We start from the raw sequence: 23,746 nt of genomic DNA, 5'->3' as shown, positions 1-23,746 counted from the left end.
ACGATGAAAACAAACGCGTCCATTTCGCAAATAACATGGTGAGTACTCCTTGAATATGTTTGAACTTGAGAGCACGTACAGTTAATGATATGGAGCTAGGCAGGTTCAGAATTTAAGAAAGGCCAACCCACGAATTGTGCAATCTTCTTCTTGTAATGTCCTACCAGCTCGTTGCTAAAAAATTCGACGGCAGTTTATAGTAACTGAGGGTTCTTTTTCACACCAGATCAAGTTATCTAACAAAATTGTCATTGACTTCGCTTTTAGTCATTGAGAACACGCAGGGAAGTAATCTTATACTGATGTAATTTCCCTCGAATATCCGAACAATATTGTTTCCCACCACGAACGTCATTTTCAGCACTTCACAAGTTTGGCATAATCCACAAAAAAGACCAAAGCAGTATTCCACGAGCGCTACCCATTTAGCGACTTACAAGGAGATGGAATAACCAGCTTGGTCTTTCCTCTACGATCATGTATTAAATCTGTCCATTTGACTACATTCCCTTCTCCTGACAGACACGACTTTGACAAGCTTTCGATTTCTTCAGCTAATAACACGTGATCCCATACATTCAAATTTGCCATCATTCCTTTAAACGACTGGTTAGGTTGGAACTCACCAGGAGGATCTTGCTCGATTCCCGCAACTAAAGATCCTCCCGATCTAATCACGTGATCAACCTTCAAGCTTTCCCCTTGTTTTTTTACGCGTCCATCTTTATAGAATTTCCACGAGCCCGCATTGTTTTCCCAGGATGCGCATATGTGATGCCATTTGCCGTCGTTTGCAGAAACTGATGTAGTTCTGTAAAACAATATAACAAATGGTCAACGTACAATGTTCAACCATTGAGTTATGCAGGCAGGCAGGAGGTTGTTAAGCACACGGTAAGCGATAGCATTCACAATAAGGATAGAACACGGTAAAAGCCCAAAAACATTTTAACAAATTTGTTTGATTGAAACAAGGCTCGTTTCGAGAGTGATAGACATTTCGTCTCCCTTGTAAGCACAAGTCTTGTGATCGTACCTTTTTTTTGGCAAGCTTCGGAAGCATATCGGGCTCGTTTGGTTTCGCCATGGATATTTTGTCTCGACTTCGGCTCGTCAAAATATAAATCATGCCATGGCTCGTCCAAACTCGCCTGAAATGCACTTGAAACGTACCAAAAAGGTACGTCGATTATATCCGTTGACGTCTCCTTAACGAGGTGGAATCTCGTTGGTGGGCAATTTCAATGTCTTGCTAGCACCCTTGTCAATGATTTGACAATCATCGATCAAAAACTGTCGCCGGAAATACCCGGAAAATGATCGGACCTTGGTGCAATGATTGAAAATCTTCAGAAAGTTGCAGATAACAAACTAATTCATAAGGACGTTTATACACGGTTGCTCAGAGAATTTCAGATTTTTTGATGCCTCACGAGCTGAAGACTTGAGGTGAAATGCATTTTTCCATACACTCAAGCATGATTCGACAATAAATTAATGCTCTGCCTCACAGCCTTATAGCGTTCCCTAACTTCTACTTTTCCTTAGCTCTACTGCAATATCTCTGTTATTGAAAAAAAAAGTTTTAAACCTGGGGCGACGGCTCTATACTTACTCCTGTTTGCCACCAATGCCAAGGCGAAATGATATGTAGTCATAAATAAGCAGCTCATTATCTTCCTCTTTTAAGGAATAACTGAGTGGTGTTCCTCTATTCTCAGTGTCATTGGACTTCATCCAAAAACACAATGTAAACTGTGTTAGATCTGGTAAGCCTCCGGCCACCTGCACAAAATCTTTACTCTCTTCGTTTAGAAATTGTAAAGCATAGTCTGTGAGTAAAAATTGTTGATCTACATATTAGTTAAGTCAATGAAACTGCAAATACAGGGTTGGAACTATTTCAAGATTATAGGTAGTTAAATGGTGACTATTGAAGTAGTAGGCCGTGTATAACCATCGCTCTTCTCTAGAGACTCTCCCTCCGAAGTTTCTTGGGAGAACTGGCGACTGTACTCGAACTAATGAAATTGGAAATAAGTGCAATTTGCAAAACTTTATTAATCCCTTTTATTAAGGGACGTATTTTTTCTCAGCTCATGAGCTAAGTTGTGACAGTTTATTTGTGTTTTTGTAGCTCGGCGCTGTAATGGCGCGTAATCCTGTGTTTCTCTCGCCGCACAATTTTTAGCAAAAAATAAGTCAATTACAGTCGAGTTTACCTCTCTGATCATTGCTGTATTTAAGAAAATGTTTTGTGAAATACACTTAATCAATTTCCTTGCTTTCTGCTGCTCAATTTACAATAGCAAAGTTTGATTTCGAGTGATTCGCAAGGACTGACAGAAATTGTTTTTGCAGTACAACTTCAAACCAAAAAAACATAAACATGTTATTTTCCGGCTTAGGGTCGGCCCGTATAGTGAGAAACTGTGACCACAGTTTTTCACTATACGGACCTCCCAGCCGGCAAATTTATTTAGCGAGGATCTGTTGTATCGAAAGACAAATTTGATATTTTCAGCTTATCATCTTTCGCAGTAATTCTAACCTTTTGTTGGAGAATGGAGAACTGTCATTTTCAGACCTTGTCAGCAGATGACGGGAAAAAGAGAGAAATTCAAAGGAAATGGGTTTGACCGACGACTGAGTTCGAAATAACATGGTCCGCCAGTGAGCATCGAAGCGTGTAACGAAGTCATACAGAAGCCCAGCAACAACTAATGATTATACGTTTATCTTCCAAGAGCCATCGTGCTCTAATTGGCTAATTGCGAATTTGGGTGCTGTAAATGCAAAAAGGGGTGTTTTAGCAACTCAAGTCAAATTAAATTTCTGGTGTATCTCTGTCTCACAGTAAATGTCTGTCTGTTATCCCCTCCCCAAAGACTGATCATGGACTCAGGTTTTTAATGCCCAATATCTTCGGTACAAAATTGCAAGACCTACCTTTCCTAGATAATCGTTTTACGTAGAACCTTTCTGGATCTCGAACAAAGTATTCCGGCTTTTCCTCTTTCGTTCTATTGTTCAGTTCGCAAATGTTCTCCTGGGTGACGTAATTGAAGCTCTGGCATCTAACGTCTTGCTCACATTTGAAGTCACATATGTACACAGCTTTCACTACAACCCTTTTAAAGGTGTGACCTTTAAGAGCCATACTGGGTACATTTTCTTGTGTGAAACACTGACCAGTGGCTACGTCAAGAAATGCCAAGAGGAGGAATAGGTTTACATAAACTGTCATTTTGACAAGTTATTCCAGTTCTGAAAAGCAAACGAAAATTAAATGCAGAACTGCTCACGGTTATTTTTTCTCCTGAAGTGACATAAAAAACAAAAGATCAATAATCACATATTTTAAACGGTATGTCAAATTTGGCAACTAATCAAGAATTTCTCAAAGGTAACAATTTCTCAACCGACGAAGACACTTGCCATGAGCCACTTAAGTTCATGGATCAGGGGTATCGTTGCAATAAGGCAGCTGCAGTTATTTCATTTTCTCGACCGACTAAAAACGGTTTGACTTAAGTACATACAATAGCTGTCTCTGGCCCTGATTGGCTAGACTGATTTTAATAAGGCGGTCTCTGTTTCTCTTAGTTAAACAGAGCAAGAGATTCGCAAGTATTGATCGATTCATTAATTCTGATAAGGCAGTCAATCTGTTGTCTCAAAATATCTCCATCAATTAAACACGACAAGATTAACTTTAGGATTTCCTCAAGTTTCCAGAGCAGATAGCCGCACCAATACCACTTGAACGAAGTTTTGTTTAATTTTTGTCAACCTTCTGCTGGTTTTCTTCCAACTGGCCATAAATAATGCAAGAACTTCAAGAAGGAGAGTTTGTTGAGTTTGTTAGCCAGTTTTGTTAATTGACATCTCTGCCTCTCACATCTTGCTAGTTGAAACAGAGCCATAAGATGTCAAAGAGTTGTAAGAAAAAAACAGACCAAAAACTCTGTTACAACGAAAATACTGTTAACCGAATGAGAACCCTGGTTGATCAAAATTTCTCTACGTCCTAAGTGTCATCTTAAAGACTCACCATTCCTCATGCTTATTTCTGGCAAAGTGCACTTGGATATCGCTCGTCGCTAAAATAGCATCTGGCCTTATTTGTTTTATCGGCATATGCTATTTTTTGCCAGATCATAATGTCATATAAGACGTATAGAAACATGATTAAAGTAGCAAGTTATGAAAACTACTTTCTTTTTAATTATTTTAGATATTGGAGAAGTGTCATGCCGATCAAGCACAACCTATACAAAATAAAAGTGAGCAAGACAAGGCAACAATTGTACGTTATTGATTGACGAGAAGTTATATTTATCGATACTTTTCGATCTGGAAGTTTTTTGACTGTTAATTCTCCTTGCCTAATAACAAGTTGTCCATGCTTTAGAAGATCGCGGAGGATTGTTAAAATACCCGTTTGCTATTGAACGATTAAAAACAAGGAAGACGCAAGTTTTCTTATTTCTCTCCTCCGCTGTACAATTGTTGTCGATCTCCGCCATTTCGTTTCTTCTAACGTCGCCGTTTAAACGCCGTATCGCTTGTCAGAAATAAAGTTAAAAAGGCGTTTCATTTCTAAATTACAGTTACTTTCTTTAAAACAAAATGAAATAACAATTATAACAAAGTTTCCTGGGAATTTTGCGACCTGAAAGGTCCTACATTGTATTAGCAGTTCAAAATCGTACCTCGGCTTTTTTTGATCCGTGAAACGTGCTGTGATGTACCATCGGTAGCGGGATAAATGTTGAATGTTGCCTTGCATTAGCAGAAACGAGAGAAACAAACATCTGTCAAAACTTCTGTTGCTAAGAAACTGCAACTGCCGTCATATAATACTAGATTGCTTTCCTACAACTGGCTTTATTTCAATACAGATATTTTAATCAACGCTGTTCAGGTGCACGCGTCAAGGTCACGCGACAACAACAAATTAAGGTTACCGTATACTTTTAAAGGTGTCTCGAGTCAAAGCGATATGGCGCGTCCGGTTTAAACAGTAGGTACCAAAACCCCATATCAAGTTAAAGCTTATAGAGCGAGCTATTAAACCGTACCAGGAATTTTAATAAAATGAATTGTCGAATTTTTCACGACCTCTAAATGTGCGCGTTCGAATCACCTTTTGAAAGTTGACTACAAGTCAAAGGAAATTTATTCTCTTGCCCTCATATTTGCACAGTAGTTAGTTTAATATATAAACAACAAAAAACTTGTCCACGAAATACTTTATTTCAAAATTTTTTTTTTTCCGAGAGCATTTTTTGTACGATCAATCCACATCCTTTTAATGCTATTTTGAAAATGATCTCTGACTTTTCTTTGCAATTGAATATTGCAAAATGTAGACACGTTTTCTCCCCTTTGGCTCCGGAAACTGACGAAGAAATTAAATTAACGAAAAACAAGATTCGCAAAGCTTGATAGCCAGCTCTATACGCTTTAATTAGATAATATAAAATTGGTCAGAGTAAACACACAGAGTCGAAACCATAACAAGCGATGAAGCGACTCCGTGTCGTCATTATAATGATCAAGATTTGGTTAAGCACTGGACTGCTAACTTCTGCATATGTACATTTGACTATGGTAACAAACGTCGTGTTTTTGTCAAGTTTTTTGCTATTTTTTCCTCGTGAACCTTTTTTCATCAGAAGCTATTTCTTTGCCGGAAAATAAAATGTTTATTCTCACTTTTCATTATGGAGCAGACGAAGCGCCTTGTTTAATTTTAATTAAATTTGACAATATTAATTAAATGTAATTTAATTTTAATTAAAAGTAGCCGAACTTTAAAACGAACCATTTACATAAAAATGCAGATAAATCAATTTTGAAATCCGACGACGAAAATTCCGTATTTCATCAAACAAGCCGATCAAGCCCGGTATCTCGATGTTTTTGCGTGCTCTTTTCAAGGCAATCACAACGACACAACTTGCTGCACAAAAATCTTCCAAAAGTTACTCTGAATATAACATGCTAATGCATTTGTGTTACACATGTAGCTAACGCAGATATATCTGAAAGGCTGGCCTTCACTGAAAGAAACTGACTTGGCAAAAACCTACAGCAGACGTAGTCAGCGCTACAAGAGACCGTGATTATGGGACACGCAAATTGAAATTGATATCATTTTCATGCGACTGATTATCTATTTCTACCTTGATGACAAAAAGGAGGAACATCTATGGTAAATCCTGAATCCTTTTTAGGGAGGGATAAACCTACTAAGTCGAGTATAGCACCTCTAACCGTGTTTATTTAGACTGCAATGAACACTGTATGAAAACCCTTGTACACTCTTTTGATTTTATACGCAAGGTATCTGGCTATTTTTCCACATTCCTCCCGGGGCAGTTTGTCACTTGTCAAGAAACCTGCAAATACACGACTTCTGAGGTCTGAGCAGTTGTTTGATGAAGTAAAGAAACTATCTAGCCTAGGAGGTCAAAATTATGGGTATTTGTTGTACAAATCAGGATTTAAATATATTCAGATGTCTCGAACGATTTTACTCTCGCGAAAACATTACTACAATTTTGTTAAACATACACACACTCTTGGTACAGGTTACTAAAATTCGAAGAAAATGGAAAAAAACATTTCCTGCCAGTAAGAGGTAACACGTTGCTAATACGCAAATAAATAAGTTCGGTGTCGGGGGGAGGGCACCTTCACTATATAGGAAAACTAAGGAAGGGGACTTCCGACACATGAGCCTCCAGAAGGCTGTGCAAAGGAACGCACGATACTTGATCAATCTAAAAGTGTTGAAATAACATTGTGAGCGGCTGAAATTGCAATAGTTATAGTGTATATTAGCCTCTACGTCAGTCAGAAAATAAAAGATCAGAGATTTTGTAGTGCTCATCTTTTCAGTTGCCAAACTGTGGTGTTTTTAGAGCCTTGTTTCTCCATTATTTACACGAAAAGGGGTGTCTCATCGCTCAAAGAATAACCTAGTTTTCCCAGTCCGACTTAGCTCCGAACGTTAAAACAAAATAAATGAATTATTCAACTCTCAACCTCAACATAAATTATTTATGTAGAAAGCCGTCTATTGTACCTTTACACTCACATAAAAGTGAAGGATTACTTGATTGGGCAAACTGCTTTTCTTTAAAAAGACAATTTGATTTGCATAGCTAACGTAGCTGTGAACACAGATGAATAAAATAAAGTTTCCAGTAGCTTTAATTTATTATTTATGAACAGAAGTCAAAAAGAAGCTATCAGATTTTGCTTCCTTTCTTTAGCCGTGTTTCCTAAGAATTTTTTGTGGAGCACAATTTTATAAGAACTGACGAACATTTAACTTAAACTTGGCCTTTGAATCTGCTTGATTTTTTCTTCTTTTTTTATTTACTTATTTATTTACTTGTTTATTTTTTTCATTCAAACAAATTTTTAAGCTATTTGGGATTATTTGATGCACCAGTCAGATTGTGTATGTTTTATAAGAAAAATTGACAGGATCTTAAATATGTTTTATAAGAAAAATTGACAGGATCTTAATTTGCATAAAATTCTTATAACTTTAGTCATTTTCATTAATTTATCATTATAGTTTTGCAAAATTCTATTCTGCATCAATTCAGTTTTACACTTAATTATTCATAACTCCAAGTTTGGCGACTTTTCAGTAAGTCGCTAAATCATTCACACACATCATTGATGGAGTGATGAATATTCGTTTCATTTGACAATTTAACAAGCGATGATTTGTTGTTGGCGCGTGAAGTTTGTCGCTGTCTTCCTACTGTACAATTCTCCTCCAGTTAAAAGTGGTATGTCTGTGGTCAGAGCTTTATTTTAAAAACACCTAGAAGACTATTTTTTCTTAATTCAGAATAATTTTAGAAGGGAAGATCAGCCTTTAAACGTGTTACTATAAGAATTGTTGTACATTTGCCGTGTGCCTCACTTTGTAACTGCAATAGGTTAGTGTTAAATATTCAAATTTTGCACCTAATATAAGTAGCAAAGAAATTTTTTTCCAGCCTTTGATGTGGTCATAACAGGCGTTGTGCAAAATTCAGCTAAACTACAACAACAAATAACCTGATTCCACTTTCAGATGACACGTGCAAAAGTGATCGTCCTCAGCAAGTTGTCTTTAGCAAACGAATAGAGAACTATGTCTTGGCAGGCCCTATTGTCATGACCAAACTTGTCTCAAGCGATAAAGAATGTCAAATGGCTTGTATCCTTAGCATGAAGTGTGACACCTTCAATTTGGGCCCTCGTGATGAATCGTTCCGTTACATCTGTCAGATCTTGAGGTTTGGTGTTCTAAAGTATAGTCTTAAGCGCAAGAAGGGGTGGAGCTTCAGAGCAAGAAAGGTAAATAAGGCTTGCATTGTTTCAAAGTTTATATCCTTCATTAAGCGGACAGTTTTAAAAGTGCCAATAAATTTACATTTTATAATCAAGAAGCTGTTCAATGGCTACGCACTATTCTACAGAGTGTCCTGACGAGTAATTTAACCCTCGGACATATATTGGTGTGAAGAGGAAACTCTTCGCGGTGAGCGATGTTTGAAGAAATTTTGAAAATACCATTGCTATGATTTCTTAATTCAAGAGTGTCTTCAGCGAGTAATTGACGTCATTTAAAGTGGCAGTGACCTTTAAAATTCTCCTCAAAATGTTTGGAACAAAAACTGCAGATGCACAAAAGATGAGAAGATCAGCTTGTTTTTATTATAAGCTTGTTATATGGCTTGTGTTTGTTGCCCATGTAACGTGCACTCTGATTGGCTAATTCTGCAAAAACGAAGCAAAAGGCCATATAATAAACAATTTATTAACCTTAAACGTTCGGTCCTTACTGGAAAGTCTGAAAACTAGTTCTACGGATTACATTAAGAGTTGAATTTAAACAACCGTCTTTTTTGCATACAATTTGATTCAGTGCCTTTCCTCTCCCTGCGAGAACGCTGGCATCTGCTACTCTATTGATGTAGGTAGCACTTCGAGATGCGCTTGCCCAGACGGCTGGAAAGGAAAGACATGCGCTGAACTGAGTAAGTAAAGTTCAACATAATTTTCCCGAATAAGTGTCAGTTTCTAAAATTCAAAAATTGATGATTAACCTGAAATTTCAATTAATCACAAGGAATGCATAAAGAATAAATTGCAGTGCAACGTTTAAACGATGTGATCCTCGATTAGAATTAACCGGATTTCCAACAAACGAGTTTCGTAGTGAAGTATTTTTACGCTATTTTCCAGATACTTGTAAGGCTGGCTGGGCACCGTACAAACTTTCTTGTTATAAAGTTTTCCGCACAAAAGAAAACTTTTACCAGGCTAATTCGAGCTGCATCAGCGTAGGAGCTGGATTAGTTTCTGTTGAAGACTTCGCCGAGCGTTATTTCCTAGATACCATTCTAGAGGACGGTGAAAAAGTGTTCGTGGGAATGACAGACATTGCAGAGGAGGGGCGATGGGTGTGGATGGATGGAAGCGTTCCCAGGCTGGACCCGCTGTGGCATGGTAAGCATCCAGATGGCGGTGAGAGGGAAAACTGTGGAGAGTACGTGGAAAACCATGGCTTCCATGACATTGACTGCGGTGAAAGCAGGCCTTATGTCTGCAAATACTCCTTACACGACATGTGAAACTTTCTACTGTGTTGTTTGATTTTACATTATATAAAAATATTGTTACATGGTTCACCTTAATTTTCATCTTAAGTACACAACATTGAAAGTATCTTTTTTTTGTTTCGGAAGCAAACGTCGACACAAAATCTTGACTTGTTATTAAAAGTAAACGAATTGGATTTTCCCGCGCGGTTTGTAATTGTACAATTCATTTCAGGACATGAGCAAAGTGTAGACTAGGAGTCAAACCCTTCACAAATACCTTAATATTAAACCACCACCCACCCTTATCTTATAAACACCCCCTCCCTGTAGCTAAAGCGAAGCAAGGAATCCCGGCTCTCTAAATTTTGCCTTTGGGCATTTTCTTCTCGGAGAACTTTGGTTGTATGCGGCTTATAATAGCCTTGGTTGCTTACAACATAGCACTTTTCACTTGACTGTCAAAAGTAATTTACGTTTGCTTTGGTTCGGCATAACTTAACTACGCGCTTGGCTTGAAAACATTATGCTGCTTTGTAGCCCAATCAGAACTAAAATCAAAAGCAATCGTGGCTGGCTGACATGCGTATTCACTCGCTTCGCGTCAGCTACATGTATTCTCTTTAAGTTTTGATTATTTCACTGGTTTGTTTGCGTCCTTTGTAACTGGACAGAATGAGTTATTTTCATGAATAATTTTCACAAGAATTAAAACAGTTTCCCAAACTCCTGTCGTGTTTTAACAGACAGGTATGCTGATTTAATATTTAAGCACCTTTGTTGAGAAAGCAAAATAAACTAATCATTTCAGCACAGATTGTGTGCCTGTGTACCTTTGCTGGATACAGATTCTGCATATGTCATATACCGTGCATTTACACAGCTGAGAAAATAGCCTTCATCGTAAGCACCTTGCAGCTAACAATAGATCACACTGAATGTTTTGTTAGCACAGGTGCATAACCAATCCGAGAAACGTTCATCCACAGCAACGCCCAAACAGTATTCACAATCGTCTACTATTTCTTAATAAACATCAAATACTCTTACAAAATTTAAACTAGTATCTCCGTCGAAATTCTGTAATGTTTTCCAACTTTCAATCTGCCCATGAATTTTTAAAGTCGGACACAGCTCAACCTCCAATAATACGTCTACTTGACAACCAAAATGACTTTAGCAATCGCTTACCATTTCCAAAGGAACATAAGATACTCTCACGAGATTTAAATAACGCTAGCTAGCGCTTTCCGTCGAAAATCCGGTAACATCGTTCCCAGCTGCCGCGATTATAGTCACTGCGTAGTATAAACAATCCACTATACACTCGTTTGAACATTTGTTATTTTTGTTTTATCAAAAAATATTCGATACGAATACTAATAGCACCTCAAACTGGGTAATCCGACCAACTTTCAGCACGAAATCTCACATAGAGGTGAAGAGGGCGTTGATTGAAAAACACCTTATTTTATACTCTCTGTGTCGCTTTTCGCAAACCACGACTCATGACGTCACAAGGAACAGGGCGCGCGGTTAAAAAGCCCCCAAGTGAAGGCCGCTAAGTAAAAAATATCACATTATGTGCAAATTATCTACAAAATAATGGTGTCCAAGGTGGAGTCTCAACAGAAATAACAACAAATCAGAAGGGAACAATGAGGACGTTTATGACTGCGAAAGCAAGTTGATATAGCCTACGAACAACGAAGATAGAAAATTTTGCAAAAACTTTCTCATGTACGATGCTTTCACGTTTAGCGCCAAGCTTCGTGCCATGGGAAAGCTTGGGTCATATATTCGTGTTGGAAACCAAAAGTCGTATCAAGGGGGTTCACTTTTTATTTATTGCTGACCATAGATAAGTTTTGCTAGGTGTAAGAGTGTAAATAAACGTAATAATTATAGATTTCAAGCAAACACCCATGTTGTGGTACGTGAGGTTCCTCTCTCTGATATTGTTTCGTCTGTATCTTTTTCTTTTGTCCACAGATATTTATATATTAAATTTTATTGTGTTCCATTTACAAAAAGAGCCTCAGAGAACGTCTATTTGTTTGCGAACAAATGTGGTAAGCATTTACATAAATACCTATTTTTTGACTCACGGAGTCCAAGGCTTAGTTTTGTCGAACAAAGAATGTCAAAGGAGCTAAGTCACGGTTTGCGAATCTTGAAAAGTTCAGCCTAAATTTTATTAAGTTCGTCGTTTGTAATCCGTGTTAATATTCTCTATGTTTAGCCATCCATGTTCCTTTATGGTTTATTATTATCTATCTGATATTTTTCTATCTTAGTAAACTACTATATTTAGATTTCCTTCAATTTAAAGGTAATTTTGTACGTGGTTGAAATAACTCAAAATATCGTGACTGAGCTGCTTTAAAATTGAGTACAAGTCGCCAAAACAGGAGACAGGTGAAAGAGCTCAATTTCAGAAAACAAACAGAGTCAGCACCGATCTGTTAACTTGGGCACTGTTAAGCTACAGAAGTCAATACTGGACAAATATTTAAATAGCAACGCAAATTCGTAACAAATCCATTTTCTTTTCGATGCATTAAACATTACTAGTAACCGACGGTAATGTCAGCCGTGTTTATATCCGAAAAAAAGAGTAAAAAGTCCGCTGCTTGATAATGTTTAAGAATTTCATTTATCTTGGTTTACTTCTACAATTTTCAAAACAACCCAAAATACTGGCATTTCAACCGATCACAGAAAACAACCAAGTTTTGGTTGGCCATGTTTTTCAACAGTTACACGCCAGAGACTGGTTCAACTGTATTCAGGTCTGTCATGATGAACCAAGATGCATTTCGTACAACTACGAGAGATCAGCAGGCGCCAGTGGTTTGTGTGAACTGAATATCTGTGGCGTTAAAAGGTTATGCGACAGGCACAGCTCTCTTATTTCCACGATGGGTTTTGTATTTCAGCAGATAAGAGAAGGCAAGGTACGTGTGTCGTGCTAATCTGTCACAGCTGTTTGCGATAACTAGTATTTTTAGTAGTTTTTTCGGTTTGTTTGTTATTTGTTAATAGAAATGGTAACCGGTGAGTTATCAGTCCATGCAGATGAAAAGTCATGGAATTTAAATTGCAAAGGAGCTACTGTATTGTATTGTTCAGAAGAAGTAGAAACAATGCAAGTGGTTCATGGAACCTAAGAATAATGATCTCATTTTGCTATAAATTACCAACCTGGTGTGTGAATGGTTCCGACTATAACCAGCCAGAGAATTGCAAATCGAGGAAAGTTCTCGATCGTATTTTGTTTGCAAAATGGGCCAAGTAGACAGATCATGAGTTCTTCTCAGTTGATTCCTTGTTCAAGTAGTATTCTTTAATTTTTTTTTCAGGGAGATGATTCCAGCTGTAGAGACAGCGAGTCAAACTCAAAAGGTATTTTGAAAAATTCGCTACAAAGGAAAACATCAGGATCTGGCATATATTTAAGCAACAGTGGATTTTTTCCGTGTTTACATAGCCTCATTGAAACACTTGGGGGTTAGCAGAATTCGAGACGCAGTCGAGGGGCTGTATAACTGTCGAGAATTCTCCCAACCGCGCAAGTGCTTAGATGGGGCTATATAAACGCAGGAAAAGTCCTCTTTTGCTTATTAAAACATAGCCCAAAGAAAATACGGGCGCTGATTGGTTAGAAATCGTGTTTCTATTTAATACTTAGATTATGAGCTCGAGAAATCTATCGCGCGATAGTTAACGTCACGCATAGAAATCGAGAGCGAATAATGTAATTATTTTAGTATAAATCTACTAGTCGTTAAAAACTTCATCTTTATCTAAAATCGTGAAAGTTTGATAGAACTCGAGAAAGCTGTGGGGAAACTCGCCGGTCGGCTCGTGTTCCCACGGCATTTTTTCGCTCTCCTAAACTTCCACTCGTATTTCTATAACTCAATAGAAACATGGAACATGTTTTCTGTTTCTTAAATAATAAATATTTAATGTCACAACCGTGTTTACATACTCTCATCTAAACGCACCTATTTGCCAATGAGAGCGCGCATACCACCCTAAATATTTTTTAAATATGCAATAGAAATAGTATTACAGGGTTTCACATATAACTGTAAGCAAAGAGTACCATTCCAAACAGTTACGGAGAAACCAAAATAGCCGGCTAAGACTCTTTTTATTTGCCAGAAGAAAACTTCAGCCTAACTTTCAAAAAGCTCCTCTACACTTGTGCGTAAATTTACCCACAAAATACAAGTCATACGAACAACTTAAAACACGCTAGTTACGCAAAGAGCGGATAACTATACCTGTTTTTTATCACTGTCTTTTAATCACACCAATTTTGAAAGTCAACCCTCAGTTATTAAGCGACTACGTTTAGCTCTGCCATCCACCATAACTACGGCAATAAGCAAAGGGAGCTTGACAGAAACGAAGCTAAGAATATGGACTGAAACCTTGAGTTCCAATCACAACCTTCGAACGTGGTCTTTTGGACCTGCTGAAATTAACTTGTTTGTTTCTTGAAACGTTCGATAAATGACAACATGAAACGCAGCTACTAATTTCCCCCTCCCCTCCCCCCCACGGCGAACTTTCAGCTTTAAACCCCGTCCACACGTATCCGGATATTTTTGAATCCGCAACTTTTTCTTTCCGGATTAAAACATTTCCTCGTCCTCAGGTAGCGTATTCAAATCGAATTCGCCTGTCCACACGCACCCGATGGTATCCGGATTCACTTTAGAGAAACTAGGCCTAAACGTTGTGCCGCCATATTGTTTTATTGTTTGGTGAGAGACCGGACACGAATTTGCTACGTCATCGGATTCGAAAATATCCGGATTCACCATCCACACGTTATCGGATTCGTTGCGGATTTATTTTTTTCCACTCTGGGGAGCGGATTCAAAATTATGCGGATTCACTGCCGAATTCGCCGGATGCCTGCGGACGGAAACTGTATCCGGAAAGAAAAAGTTGCGGATTCAAAAATATCCCTATACGTGTGGACGGGGCCTTAGAGAGAGTTCGCAAGTTCTTCGAAAGCCTGTCAAATTGGCCAGTATCGTTTGCTATTGGTGGCTAATTCTTCCTCTTTATCCGACAGATCTCTGCAAGACTGGCTGGACAGAATACAACAGGTTTTGCTATAAGATCTTCGATGAAGGTTTGAATTTTTACAAAGCTAATATGAGCTGCATCAGTGAAGGTGCCGGATTGGTCTCCATTGAGGACTCAGACGAGCTAGATTTCCTCGACACACTTCTAGCAAAAGGTGAAGAAGTGTTCGTGGGTATGACAGACATCGCAGAAGAGGGGCGATGGGTGTGGATGGATGGAAGCCTCCCAAAGCTTGACCCGCTGTGGCATGGTAAGCATCCAGATGGCGGTGAGAAGGAAAACTGTGGAGAGTACGTACAGAAACATGGTTTCCACGACATAAAGTGCGATGACACCAGGCCTTATGTCTGCAAATACTCCTTACACGACATGTGAAACGTTTTTTTTTTTTTTGGTTGTTGTTGTTGTTGCTGTTGTTTTCGTGTTTTAGAGTATTTTAGATCGAGGCTTAATTCCCATTTATTTTGCTCACTCTTCTGCTTCTGAGTCCAGAAATCCGCCAAATCCAAATTAACTAGTGAGCGATGGCAAAACTAATTGAAATATGACAGGTTTTTTTGTGTTTTCTAATTCTAACAGAATACTGCAAATATATCAACGACTAGCGTGTTTAAATTTTACAGTTTCACAAAATAGTTAAGAAAATAGCGTTAAAAATTCTGCCTGTAGATGACAAGATTCGGTTTAGAAAGTTAAGTTTGTTTTTGTTTGGAGATAAAAACGACAAATTAAATATGACATTTCTGTTTCTGTTCTTTCTTACACAGTTCATTAAGGACTGACTAGGAAAATATTACATCTTGGTAGTACTCATTTTCATTTCATTCTTAGTACTTATCAGGGCAGAATTTCAGAAGGATTTCTCTGGTCACATGCATTAATTTGTAAATATTTTGCACGTGATATATAATTTGCAGCAGCTGTCACTGTCACGTTCCGCAGCCGATGGAACTTATTCCAACCGACTTATTCTCTTACTCTATCAAGTTACTGTAGGACTACTCGGTTGCAAAATCGTACCAAGGTTTGGAACGAACTTAATTACTAGAATATGCAGCAGATAAAACGTGACAATAAAGGCCCATTAAAGACATTAAATTTTACACGGTGGTCAATCTACAATGAAGTGTTTCTTGACGAATTAGTGGTGCCAAGTCTCTTGACTTCAGGTGATAAGATTCCATAGAACAGACACCAAGGGTGCTTTCCATTGGATGAATATTCTGGTTTGAATTTCCGAAAATTTTCAGTGACGACTGAAATAGCATTTTACGGATTTTCCGGAGAAGAAGAACCTCTCGAAGAGTACCCGAATTTTCGAAAATTTGTTTCCGGAAGTATCCGTTTGGTTTGTTTTTGCTCCCAGAATTCCTGAATTTTCGGTTGAATGGTTCGCTTTCAGGAAATTTAACAATTTCCGGATTTTCTGGAAAACTTTCCCGGGGAATTCTTGTACCAGTTTTCCCCGTTTTGAAATTTTCGGGAATTTTGGTTGAATGGAAAGCGCCCGAGCTCTCCGCACAGCCAAACATGTATTTTGTTTCGCAGGGGATGTTACGTGGACTAGTTACCTTTTCTTTTAAATAAATGGTACATAAATGGTTAAGAGTTTGGACATGAGCGCTTACCCCTGCCAGTCACGAATACAGCTTAGCTGCCGAGTGAATACCTTCGCGGGCCTTGGGTCTTGAAAGCACATGTCTAAAACAACATTTTGGCCAATACAAAGAGTACCATTAGAGGTTTCAGTCTCTGCGTCATATTTTGCCCTCTGTCTTTCAGCGATTGGAAAAAGAAAAACTTGATGAAATTTTGAGCAAGTCATTGGACAGGGTATTAGTTATCTCCGTCATTTTTTGTCAATGTTAATGAGTTAATCTTATTACCTTTTACGGTCTATTTTAACCGTCTCATAAATGGATATATATCCAAGATCATAGTGCTTAGTTTCTAAATCATGCAACAAAAGAACGAAGGACTATAAAGCGGTTTTCATTGAATCAGCTCAATTTACGGTAAGATATATAGTAGAAGATTTGAAAGTTCTTTTACAATTTTACATTACAGTAGGATCGCCGTCGTCACATAGTGCAAAGGTCTTTCTGCGAGCTGTTTCGAATAAGTTATTTGCATCTGCGAACTGCTTCGAATAATACTTACACAAGTTTACTAACATTCCCTTTCAGGCGAAACTTTTTCATGTGGAACATTTGACGTCATGCAAAACGAAAATAAGTGTTTTGAGCGAAGAAATTAGTTCAAGACTCTGTAAGGTCGTGAAAACTAGGAGTCGCCAAACTAAGCCAAAATTAAGTTTAAGTAAAAATTTGAAATAGGGTATTTTATTCCAAAAAACTTTCAAGATGCTCGTTTCTTCTGTAAATGTTTAGACTTCCAAAAGAACCACAAATTTAACTTGTAAATAGGTTTCAAAAACAGGCAGTTTTTATGAGGCCTAATTCAAAAAGTATTTCTTTTGTATTTCTTTTTTGATGAATAATTAACCAAGAACAAGTCTTCAACCTGTATACATTTCACTCCAGCGGGGCTTTTAGTGTGCTCTTTCTCTCGAATGAAAATGAAATTGTGACATTTTTTCCTCGCGAAAAGTCAAACAAAACAGACAAAACGTTTTTAAACGAAAAGGAGAAAAAAGTTTAAAAACGCAAGCCATATTGATTAAGGGCTAGCAGCGTATTACTTGCAGGTGTATCTGTGAAGCATGGAATACCACGAAAATGAAATCGAATGTTAAATTTCAGCAACTTTATATTCAAGTACTCAAGACGTTCAACACGCAGTAATCTGGCAATCTGATAAGAACCCGATACACATGTAGTCCGAGATGTGCAAAAGTTTGAAAAACTACTGGAAAGAGAAATATACGTAACTCAAGGAGTTCAACTTAATGCTTCCACATGTTAATTATTAGCAATATTCATTGCCAATATTAACAAATGCAAGGTTGGATAAGTGCTTTTGGCAGGAGTGAACAAATCGTTTACAATAAAAACCATAAAGCAATAAACATGTAGAACACAATATTCATGAAAATTTTCGAGTTAAGCCTTCATCAACCTTTCGTTTAATCTTAATATTTAATGAAGCAAGAAACTTGACGCTTGGTGAAATTTAAATAAGCTAAGGAAACATGAACGTAATCGTGGCCATGTACGTCGTGACGTAATTCAAACTACAGCGTAAAAAGATCATAAGGCCCAAGAATACCGACCAAACGAAATACAGACTTTGCGAAGACATAAACAAGTGTTTAACAAAGGATCTAGGAAACTCAAAAGCAGTCTAGTCATTAGACAAAGCTCGGGACATTTTTTTGAATAATGTTGTTCTAAAAGAGTTGCTGGCAGATGTCTTTAATTATGAACTTGATGCTATCATAATTTCTCACAACACCTATTTAGAAAAGAGCTTGGAAGTATGTATTACCTAAAACGATAAATTTGCAAACGACAATTTAAAATGTAGAGAGTGTCAGTATTTTACGATTCCTGCGTTACCCTGTAAAATTAAAGGCATAGTTTGTACATGTATTTTCTGAACTCTTTGCTGAAAGTGCAAAGGAAAAATATGGAGTTAAAATTAAAAGCAAATTTGAGAAGGTAGATCTCAAATGTCATTTTGCAGAGTCTTTCTCGAACTAGTAAACAATTAACCTCAAATAACTTTTGAACTATTCCCTTTTAACGAGAAATTTTGCAACATAGAGTGTCGCGAAAGGAGAGTGGCTTTTTATATAAAAGAATTTGAAACAAACTTTGGGAAGCTACCAAACTTGAATGTCGCCCAATATTGCTCTCCCAGAATTGTGAAATTGTGTTTTTTGCATTAGGACGAAAATATGCACAATATTTAACCTCTACAACTGGCATGCAAACAAGACAAACAAATGCCTATAAAACGTGAAAATTTTATTAAGCTACAATGTATAGCCGTGCTCTGGAGGGGGGGAAAAGGAAACATTTTTCGTATTTTTATGCTAAATTCTACGGTCTTGTGTTTTTGTGGATGACAGCCGAACATTAAAATCAAGAAAACGTTTGGGATAGTCTATTTCCGTTTTTTGATTGATTCAAAGTGCTGTAGAATTTATCAACGGATCTTTAACATTACTTTCCGATGTTGCTACTTCTTTAAACGTTTGTTCATGCAATTTTGTTTAGAAGTTTCAGCCAGATCATTGATCTAATTTATGAATACTCGACAAGGACCTTGTTGATTAATTATGATACTACAAGTACAGCTTAGGCAGGCTGATCCTAGCAATTTGTCCACCAAAAATTTCTTCTGTGCAAACAATAAGCACAGAGCTTATTTTCAGAGTTAGCAGTATTTTTGACTGAGGTCTGATAACGTTAGCTTCATAAAATAAACCCTGTGTCTACATTTTTGGATAAAGCTTTTCCTAGGGGACTCTTGCACGTGGCAAGCACATGAAGATTTCTCTTTCAAAATATCAATCAGCAAGCCAAGGTTACTTGATATTCCTTTTTTGCATTGGACTACTTTATTTATTTTATTAATTTAAAAACAAACTGAAGATTAATATGAAGAGAACTGGTTCAGCTTTCGTCAGCTGATTGACAACAGAGTACCACTGACGTTTTCCCCTTTGCTAAGGCATGGCTAAGATAAATTTGTATTTTGTCTACTTACAGGTTGGATTCACTTTGTTGGCCGTCCAACTAGAAAACCATTATGCACGTTGTGGAAAAAGTATTCGTCAGTTTACTAATCAGTGCGATCTCAAAGCCAACAGCCTCCGGTGAGCCGATCGTCTTATTACCACTGAAAATTCAATGGATGGCAAAGAACAGTACTTTGCAAAACCTCTGGCCCTTAGCCAATGTGTCGTTGTTAAATATACCAGGAGCTAGTGCTACCGCCCGCATAATTCTTGGTATCATTAAGGCACGAAAGCATTCACCACGCACAAAACCCAGGGGCCGATCTTGGGGGAGGGTGCAGGGGGTGCGCACCCCCTTCCCCTGAGATGACATGTTCGCTTTTAAAATTTGTTTACCTCGCCAGTCAGTTACGCCATTCCTTAGTGGTGCACCCCTCCTAAGAAAAATTCTTGATCCGTCCCTGAAACCTGCTCTCAATCAAGCTTATAACTCGATTTCTTTCAAAAAGTTGTCACAGACCGATGCACAATTCGGGAGATTACCTCGCCTCAAGCTCCAAAAATGTAGCACGGAACTGACATCTGCCGATTCAACCACAGAAATACCGCGTTAACTCTAAGATTAAATATCCCTCAGCATTGCCCAAAGAGTGGAAAACGCTTTACTTCGCATACGGGAGATTTTGTGTCCCGTACGGGAGATCGGGAGAGCCCTGAGGTATTTGGGAGAATCCCTGATAATTCGGAAGAGTTGACATGGAGTCCTCGATTATAAAGCCTTGTTTCTGTTTCTACATTTTCTCCAACACCGTAATCATTCCTCAACCTTAACTTGTTTTTTTTTTTATTATTTTCTCTAGATGGATATTGTCAGTCAGGTGAGCGACTAGAACAAGTCGTCTTTTCCCAAACAATTAAAGATCGTATCCTTGAAGGATTCATTGCTTCAAGTCAGTCAGTTTCAACTGATCAAGAATGTCAAATGCTGTGCATTCTGGATGGAATGTGCAACTCGTACAATCTCGGAGATCAAGATTCGTCCTTCGTCATTCCTGCCAAGTTCTGAGGTATGGCGTTGGGAACCAGACCGTGAAACTGAGGAAGGGATGGAGCTTCAGGGCAAGAAAGGCAAGAGATTGGTTCAAAATAAGCCAGACCTAAGAGCTGTGTATATTAATATTTCTAATTTAATTTGATTCCTTGTATTGCTTGGGGGCACGATGGGTTAATGGTTAGCGCGATGAACTCCGGATCGAACGGTGCGGGATGGAGCCCTGGCGCCCGTTTCTCGAAGCCCCGGAAACGTTTCGGGCCCAGAAAGCCCTTTGTAACTAGTCTGTATCTAAAAATAGAGAGGTGTATACGCCTGAAACTTTTTGTATGAAGATAACCTCTCGTCATATTAAGAATATGTGAATAAAACAGTTCTATAATCATAAGGTTTGAGATTTTGCTACGGCTTTTCGGGTGCGAAAAATTTTGGAGACCTTCGAGAAACGGGCCCCTAGTCGGGCTCATTACGTATTCTTGGGGAAGACACCTTACTCTCACAATGGCTCTCTCCACCAAGGTGTTACTGGCGAATTTAATGCTGGGGGATAACCCTGCGATGGTCTAGCATCTTATCCAGAAATACAAAAAAGCAGAAATACTCCTGGTCTCTTCGTGATACCGATAGAGATAAGCACCGGCCTGATGGACCACTGGTCTCGAACACAGACTTAACCTTTTTCCTTGACTTTTATTATTTGATTTCATTGTTTAGTGTCTCTCCTCTCCTTGCTTAAATGGAACCATTTGTTTCACTGCTGACAAAAATAACACGCCGCAATGTGCTTGTACACACCCTGTGACAAGAAATAGAACATGCTCACAAGGTCAGTAAACTTTACATCTTGCTGGTATGGTCGTGTTGGTTTGATCACAAAAACAGGGGTAGAAGGGAAAGGAATTGGAGCCCGAGGGATAGATAGTATTTCCCATGTTTCTATTTAACAATTAGACTATCAGACCCTCTCGATTTCTATGCATATGAGGTGATAGTTCAGTGATTCGGCCGAAGTGTTTTTAGTAGAATCCTACCTGTATTTTGTTTAAACGGCGATTCCCACTTATTTTACTGCGTAGTATTATCTTAAGGAAAATCGCGCGGACTGAATTGTCATTTGAAATTTGCAGTTGTGTACGCGAGAATCAGCTTTTTTTTTAACAATTTTGAGATTTTAACATCAACAGACGTTAAATGTCCTTCCGTTAGTCTTCTGAGGAATTTAAATATTTTTTTTTCAAAATCATATTCCACCAAAACTTCGCAAAAATGGGAAAACGCCATTTTGTGGACTCCCTACAGCCACTACACACTGATGGTTGATAGTGTAAGATAGGTCAGCCAGTCGGATTGCAGCATTTGCATACGTATATGAGTAGAATTCTGTTAACAAGTTTCAGTACTAACATTCTACGCTACTCACAATCTATTCTGTTGTAGATAGTGAATAGCTGGTAGCAGCATATGGTCGCTTCTTTGCATTTTAGAAGTGTCTGTGAAGAGTTTTTAGATTCTTTACTAGTCGAGGCGATTCTAGAGAAGACAAAAGTTGCAACGAAACGCGGAACGAAAATTTTTTACACTAAGAACAGGAGCTGAAAAAGAGTTTAATGAATCTATGAGTTTAATTAATTGTAAATTATCCTTATTATTTAACAAAAACGTCAACCTTCCTTGTTGTTTAATTAAGTTCTGAACGACAGGGAAATTTATAATAAAACAATTTGATTATGAGCTCCATACTTCTATGCGTGATAATTGATCATGACGAGAGCGCATCTCGAGCTCCTATTTTAATTCTCTACTTGCACAAATCCCATAATACACCTCTTTTACCCCCCAAAATTTTGCATAATCATTGTTTGCAATTTCTCCTGGGACATGAAGATGTCCCAAGAGAAACCTAAAACAATGCCTATGCCAATTTTTGGGGGGTAAAAGAGGTGTATTATGGGATTTGTGCAAGTAGAGAATAGGCCATTTTACAGTTGTATGCTTAGTTAACTGGCCATGAATGTAACAGCGAGGCTGGAGCTGATACAGACCTCTCTGCTCTTCTTATTTAAATGCCAACTAGTTAGCATAAGAACTACTTGATTTACACAATAAAAGCAGTAAGGTCTGTATCAAAACAAGGTCACCTCAAGCCTCGCTGCCATTCGAAGGCCAGGTGACTAAGCAGACAACTATAAAATGGTCTATTGTAAAATAGCGGTAGTCCCGCGCGAGATCGTACCACATGATCAGTTTTTACCAATAATGACAATGGAAAATTTAGTAGTGAACTATAATTTCTGATACCCTATGATAGCTCAGCCAATCAGATTGCAGCATTTACATTAGTTTTCGGGTATAATTCTACTGAAACTCAACAGACACACGAAAGACAATTTCCACCAACGTTTCCTACTTGAATCGTTTTTAGAAAAATTTCTTCATATTTAACTATTACTGTAAACTAAATGCGATTTAAAGACGGCATTACCACAATATACTGACGCTGCCTGGGAGAAAATGTATTCTTGACGTCGAATAGCCCTTCTCTTTATTGTTGGCGTAGTTGTTATTTGACCTTTTCATCCACCTTGTGGACCTTGTAGGAGAAAGTTTAGGAACTACATTGTTTGTCTGGGATTAAAATTTATTCACATTTATTTCTGTTTATACTTATGAAGATCTTTGAAAGACTGGCTAACAGAGTATCGATGACCATCCGTGGTACAAGATGTTCACAGAAGATTGTAGATGACACCAGTTATACCTGCACCAGTGACGAAGTCCAACTAAGAAGGAGCTTAAGCTTCACACACCCTAAATAGTCTTCACTAAAACATGATATTGAGTAATATGACAACATTGCATGCATGTTCAACAAATAGAAAAGACCCCATTACGTATTTTGTAGTGCAAGGTTTGTTTTCTATGTTTGGACATATTTAGCTTCAAGATGTGCTGATTTGATACCTAGAAAAAGCGTAGATTGCTATTAAAGGTCTCATTCCAAGGGTTTTACCGTCGTAATTTTCTTTGTGTTTTCACAGACATTAGCGAAGGTACGTTTTTTATTGGGGGGAGGGGTGGGCCGGGGCTTCGGAAGGGATGGTCATTAGTAAATTTTTTACAAATTGGGGAGGGTCAAACCTGTTTTATTCGCAACGGGAGGAGGGTCACAGATTTTTTTGGCAAGGAAAAAATTACTCCTTGTCGCTTAGTTGACTCGTATTTGTTAACAAACACGCAAAGTGTATCGAAACCTTAAACTTGTATATACAAGCAAAGCTACCAGTCAAGATTAATCTAAATTACTTACAGGTGTCGAAATAT

The 23,746-nt window shown here is 38.0% G+C and overlaps 3 protein-coding genes and 1 long non-coding RNA gene across 5 annotated transcripts; 3 read left to right on the top strand and 1 right to left on the bottom strand.

The window, feature by feature from the left end:
• Positions 1–417: 417 nt before the first annotated feature.
• LOC145501843 (neuronal pentraxin-2-like) lies at positions 418–5,229 on the bottom strand. The gene is made up of 3 exons (XM_081481228.1): positions 2,950–5,229; positions 1,616–1,832; positions 418–811 (listed from the first exon to the last, which is right to left on the bottom strand). The coding sequence occupies exons 1-3, from the start codon at positions 3,245–3,247 to the stop codon at positions 418–420; spliced, it is 909 nt and encodes a 302-aa protein (XP_081337354.1). The 5' UTR covers positions 3,248–5,229.
• A 2,857-nt stretch (positions 5,230–8,086) lies between these two features.
• Positions 8,087–9,992, top strand: LOC145500751 (perlucin-like protein). The gene is made up of 3 exons (XM_081480273.1): positions 8,087–8,373; positions 8,945–9,056; positions 9,265–9,992. Exons 1-3 carry the CDS (start codon positions 8,191–8,193, stop codon positions 9,651–9,653), a joined length of 684 nt encoding a protein of 227 aa, XP_081336399.1. The 5' UTR covers positions 8,087–8,190; the 3' UTR covers positions 9,654–9,992.
• Positions 9,993–12,003: 2,011 nt separating this feature from the next.
• Positions 12,004–20,402, top strand: LOC145501846 (CD209 antigen-like protein A). Of its 2 annotated transcripts, XM_081481232.1 has the most exons (4): positions 12,004–12,577; positions 12,983–13,025; positions 14,716–14,979; positions 19,406–20,402. In XM_081481232.1, exons 1-4 carry the CDS (start codon positions 12,260–12,262, stop codon positions 19,480–19,482), a joined length of 702 nt encoding a protein of 233 aa, XP_081337358.1. In that variant the 5' UTR covers positions 12,004–12,259; the 3' UTR covers positions 19,483–20,402. The 2 variants fall into 2 exon arrangements, with proteins under 2 accessions (XP_081337358.1, XP_081337357.1); XM_081481231.1 differs by lacking the exon at positions 19,406–20,402 and having other exon boundaries at positions 14,716–15,462.
• Positions 20,403–20,428: 26 nt separating this feature from the next.
• Positions 20,429–23,631, top strand: LOC145501861 (uncharacterized). The gene is made up of 3 exons (XR_014051267.1): positions 20,429–20,502; positions 21,140–21,251; positions 23,098–23,631. It is a non-coding gene; the product is annotated as an uncharacterized LOC145501861 (long non-coding RNA).
• The last annotated feature ends 115 nt before the right edge of the window (positions 23,632–23,746 follow it).

The sequence above is a fragment of the Orbicella franksi genome, chromosome 10, assembly GCF_964199315.1.
Source record: "Orbicella franksi chromosome 10, jaOrbFran1.1, whole genome shotgun sequence".
Lineage (NCBI taxonomy): Eukaryota > Metazoa > Cnidaria > Anthozoa > Scleractinia > Merulinidae > Orbicella > Orbicella franksi.
Note: the sequence above shows the minus strand (reverse complement) of the source record. Positions and strands in the feature narration are given on the sequence as shown.

Bases quoted from the DNA above. Each gene is read 5' to 3' on its own strand.
- LOC145501843 (XM_081481228.1), bottom strand. From the start codon at position 3,247: ATGACAGTTTATGTAAACCTATTCCTCCTCTTGGCATTTCTTGACGTA. The intron at 1,833-2,949 runs GTAGGTCTTGCA...TTTTACTCACAG, and splicing joins AAAACGATTATCTAGGAAAG to ACTATGCTTTACAATTTCTA. The intron at 812-1,615 runs GTAAGTATAGAG...ATTGTTTTACAG, and splicing joins GGCATTGGTGGCAAACAGGA to AACTACATCAGTTTCTGCAA.
- LOC145500751 (XM_081480273.1), top strand. From the start codon at position 8,191: ATGACCAAACTTGTCTCAAGCGATAAAGAATGTCAAATGGCTTGTATC. The intron at 8,374-8,944 runs GTAAATAAGGCT...AATTTGATTCAG, and splicing joins GGAGCTTCAGAGCAAGAAAG to TGCCTTTCCTCTCCCTGCGA. The intron at 9,057-9,264 runs GTAAGTAAAGTT...GCTATTTTCCAG, and splicing joins AAAGACATGCGCTGAACTGA to ATACTTGTAAGGCTGGCTGG.
- LOC145501846 (XM_081481231.1), top strand. From the start codon at position 12,260: ATGTTTAAGAATTTCATTTATCTTGGTTTACTTCTACAATTTTCAAAA. The intron at 12,578-12,982 runs GTACGTGTGTCG...TTTTTTTTTCAG, and splicing joins AGCAGATAAGAGAAGGCAAG to GGAGATGATTCCAGCTGTAG. The intron at 13,026-14,715 runs GTATTTTGAAAA...TTTATCCGACAG, and splicing joins CAGCGAGTCAAACTCAAAAG to ATCTCTGCAAGACTGGCTGG.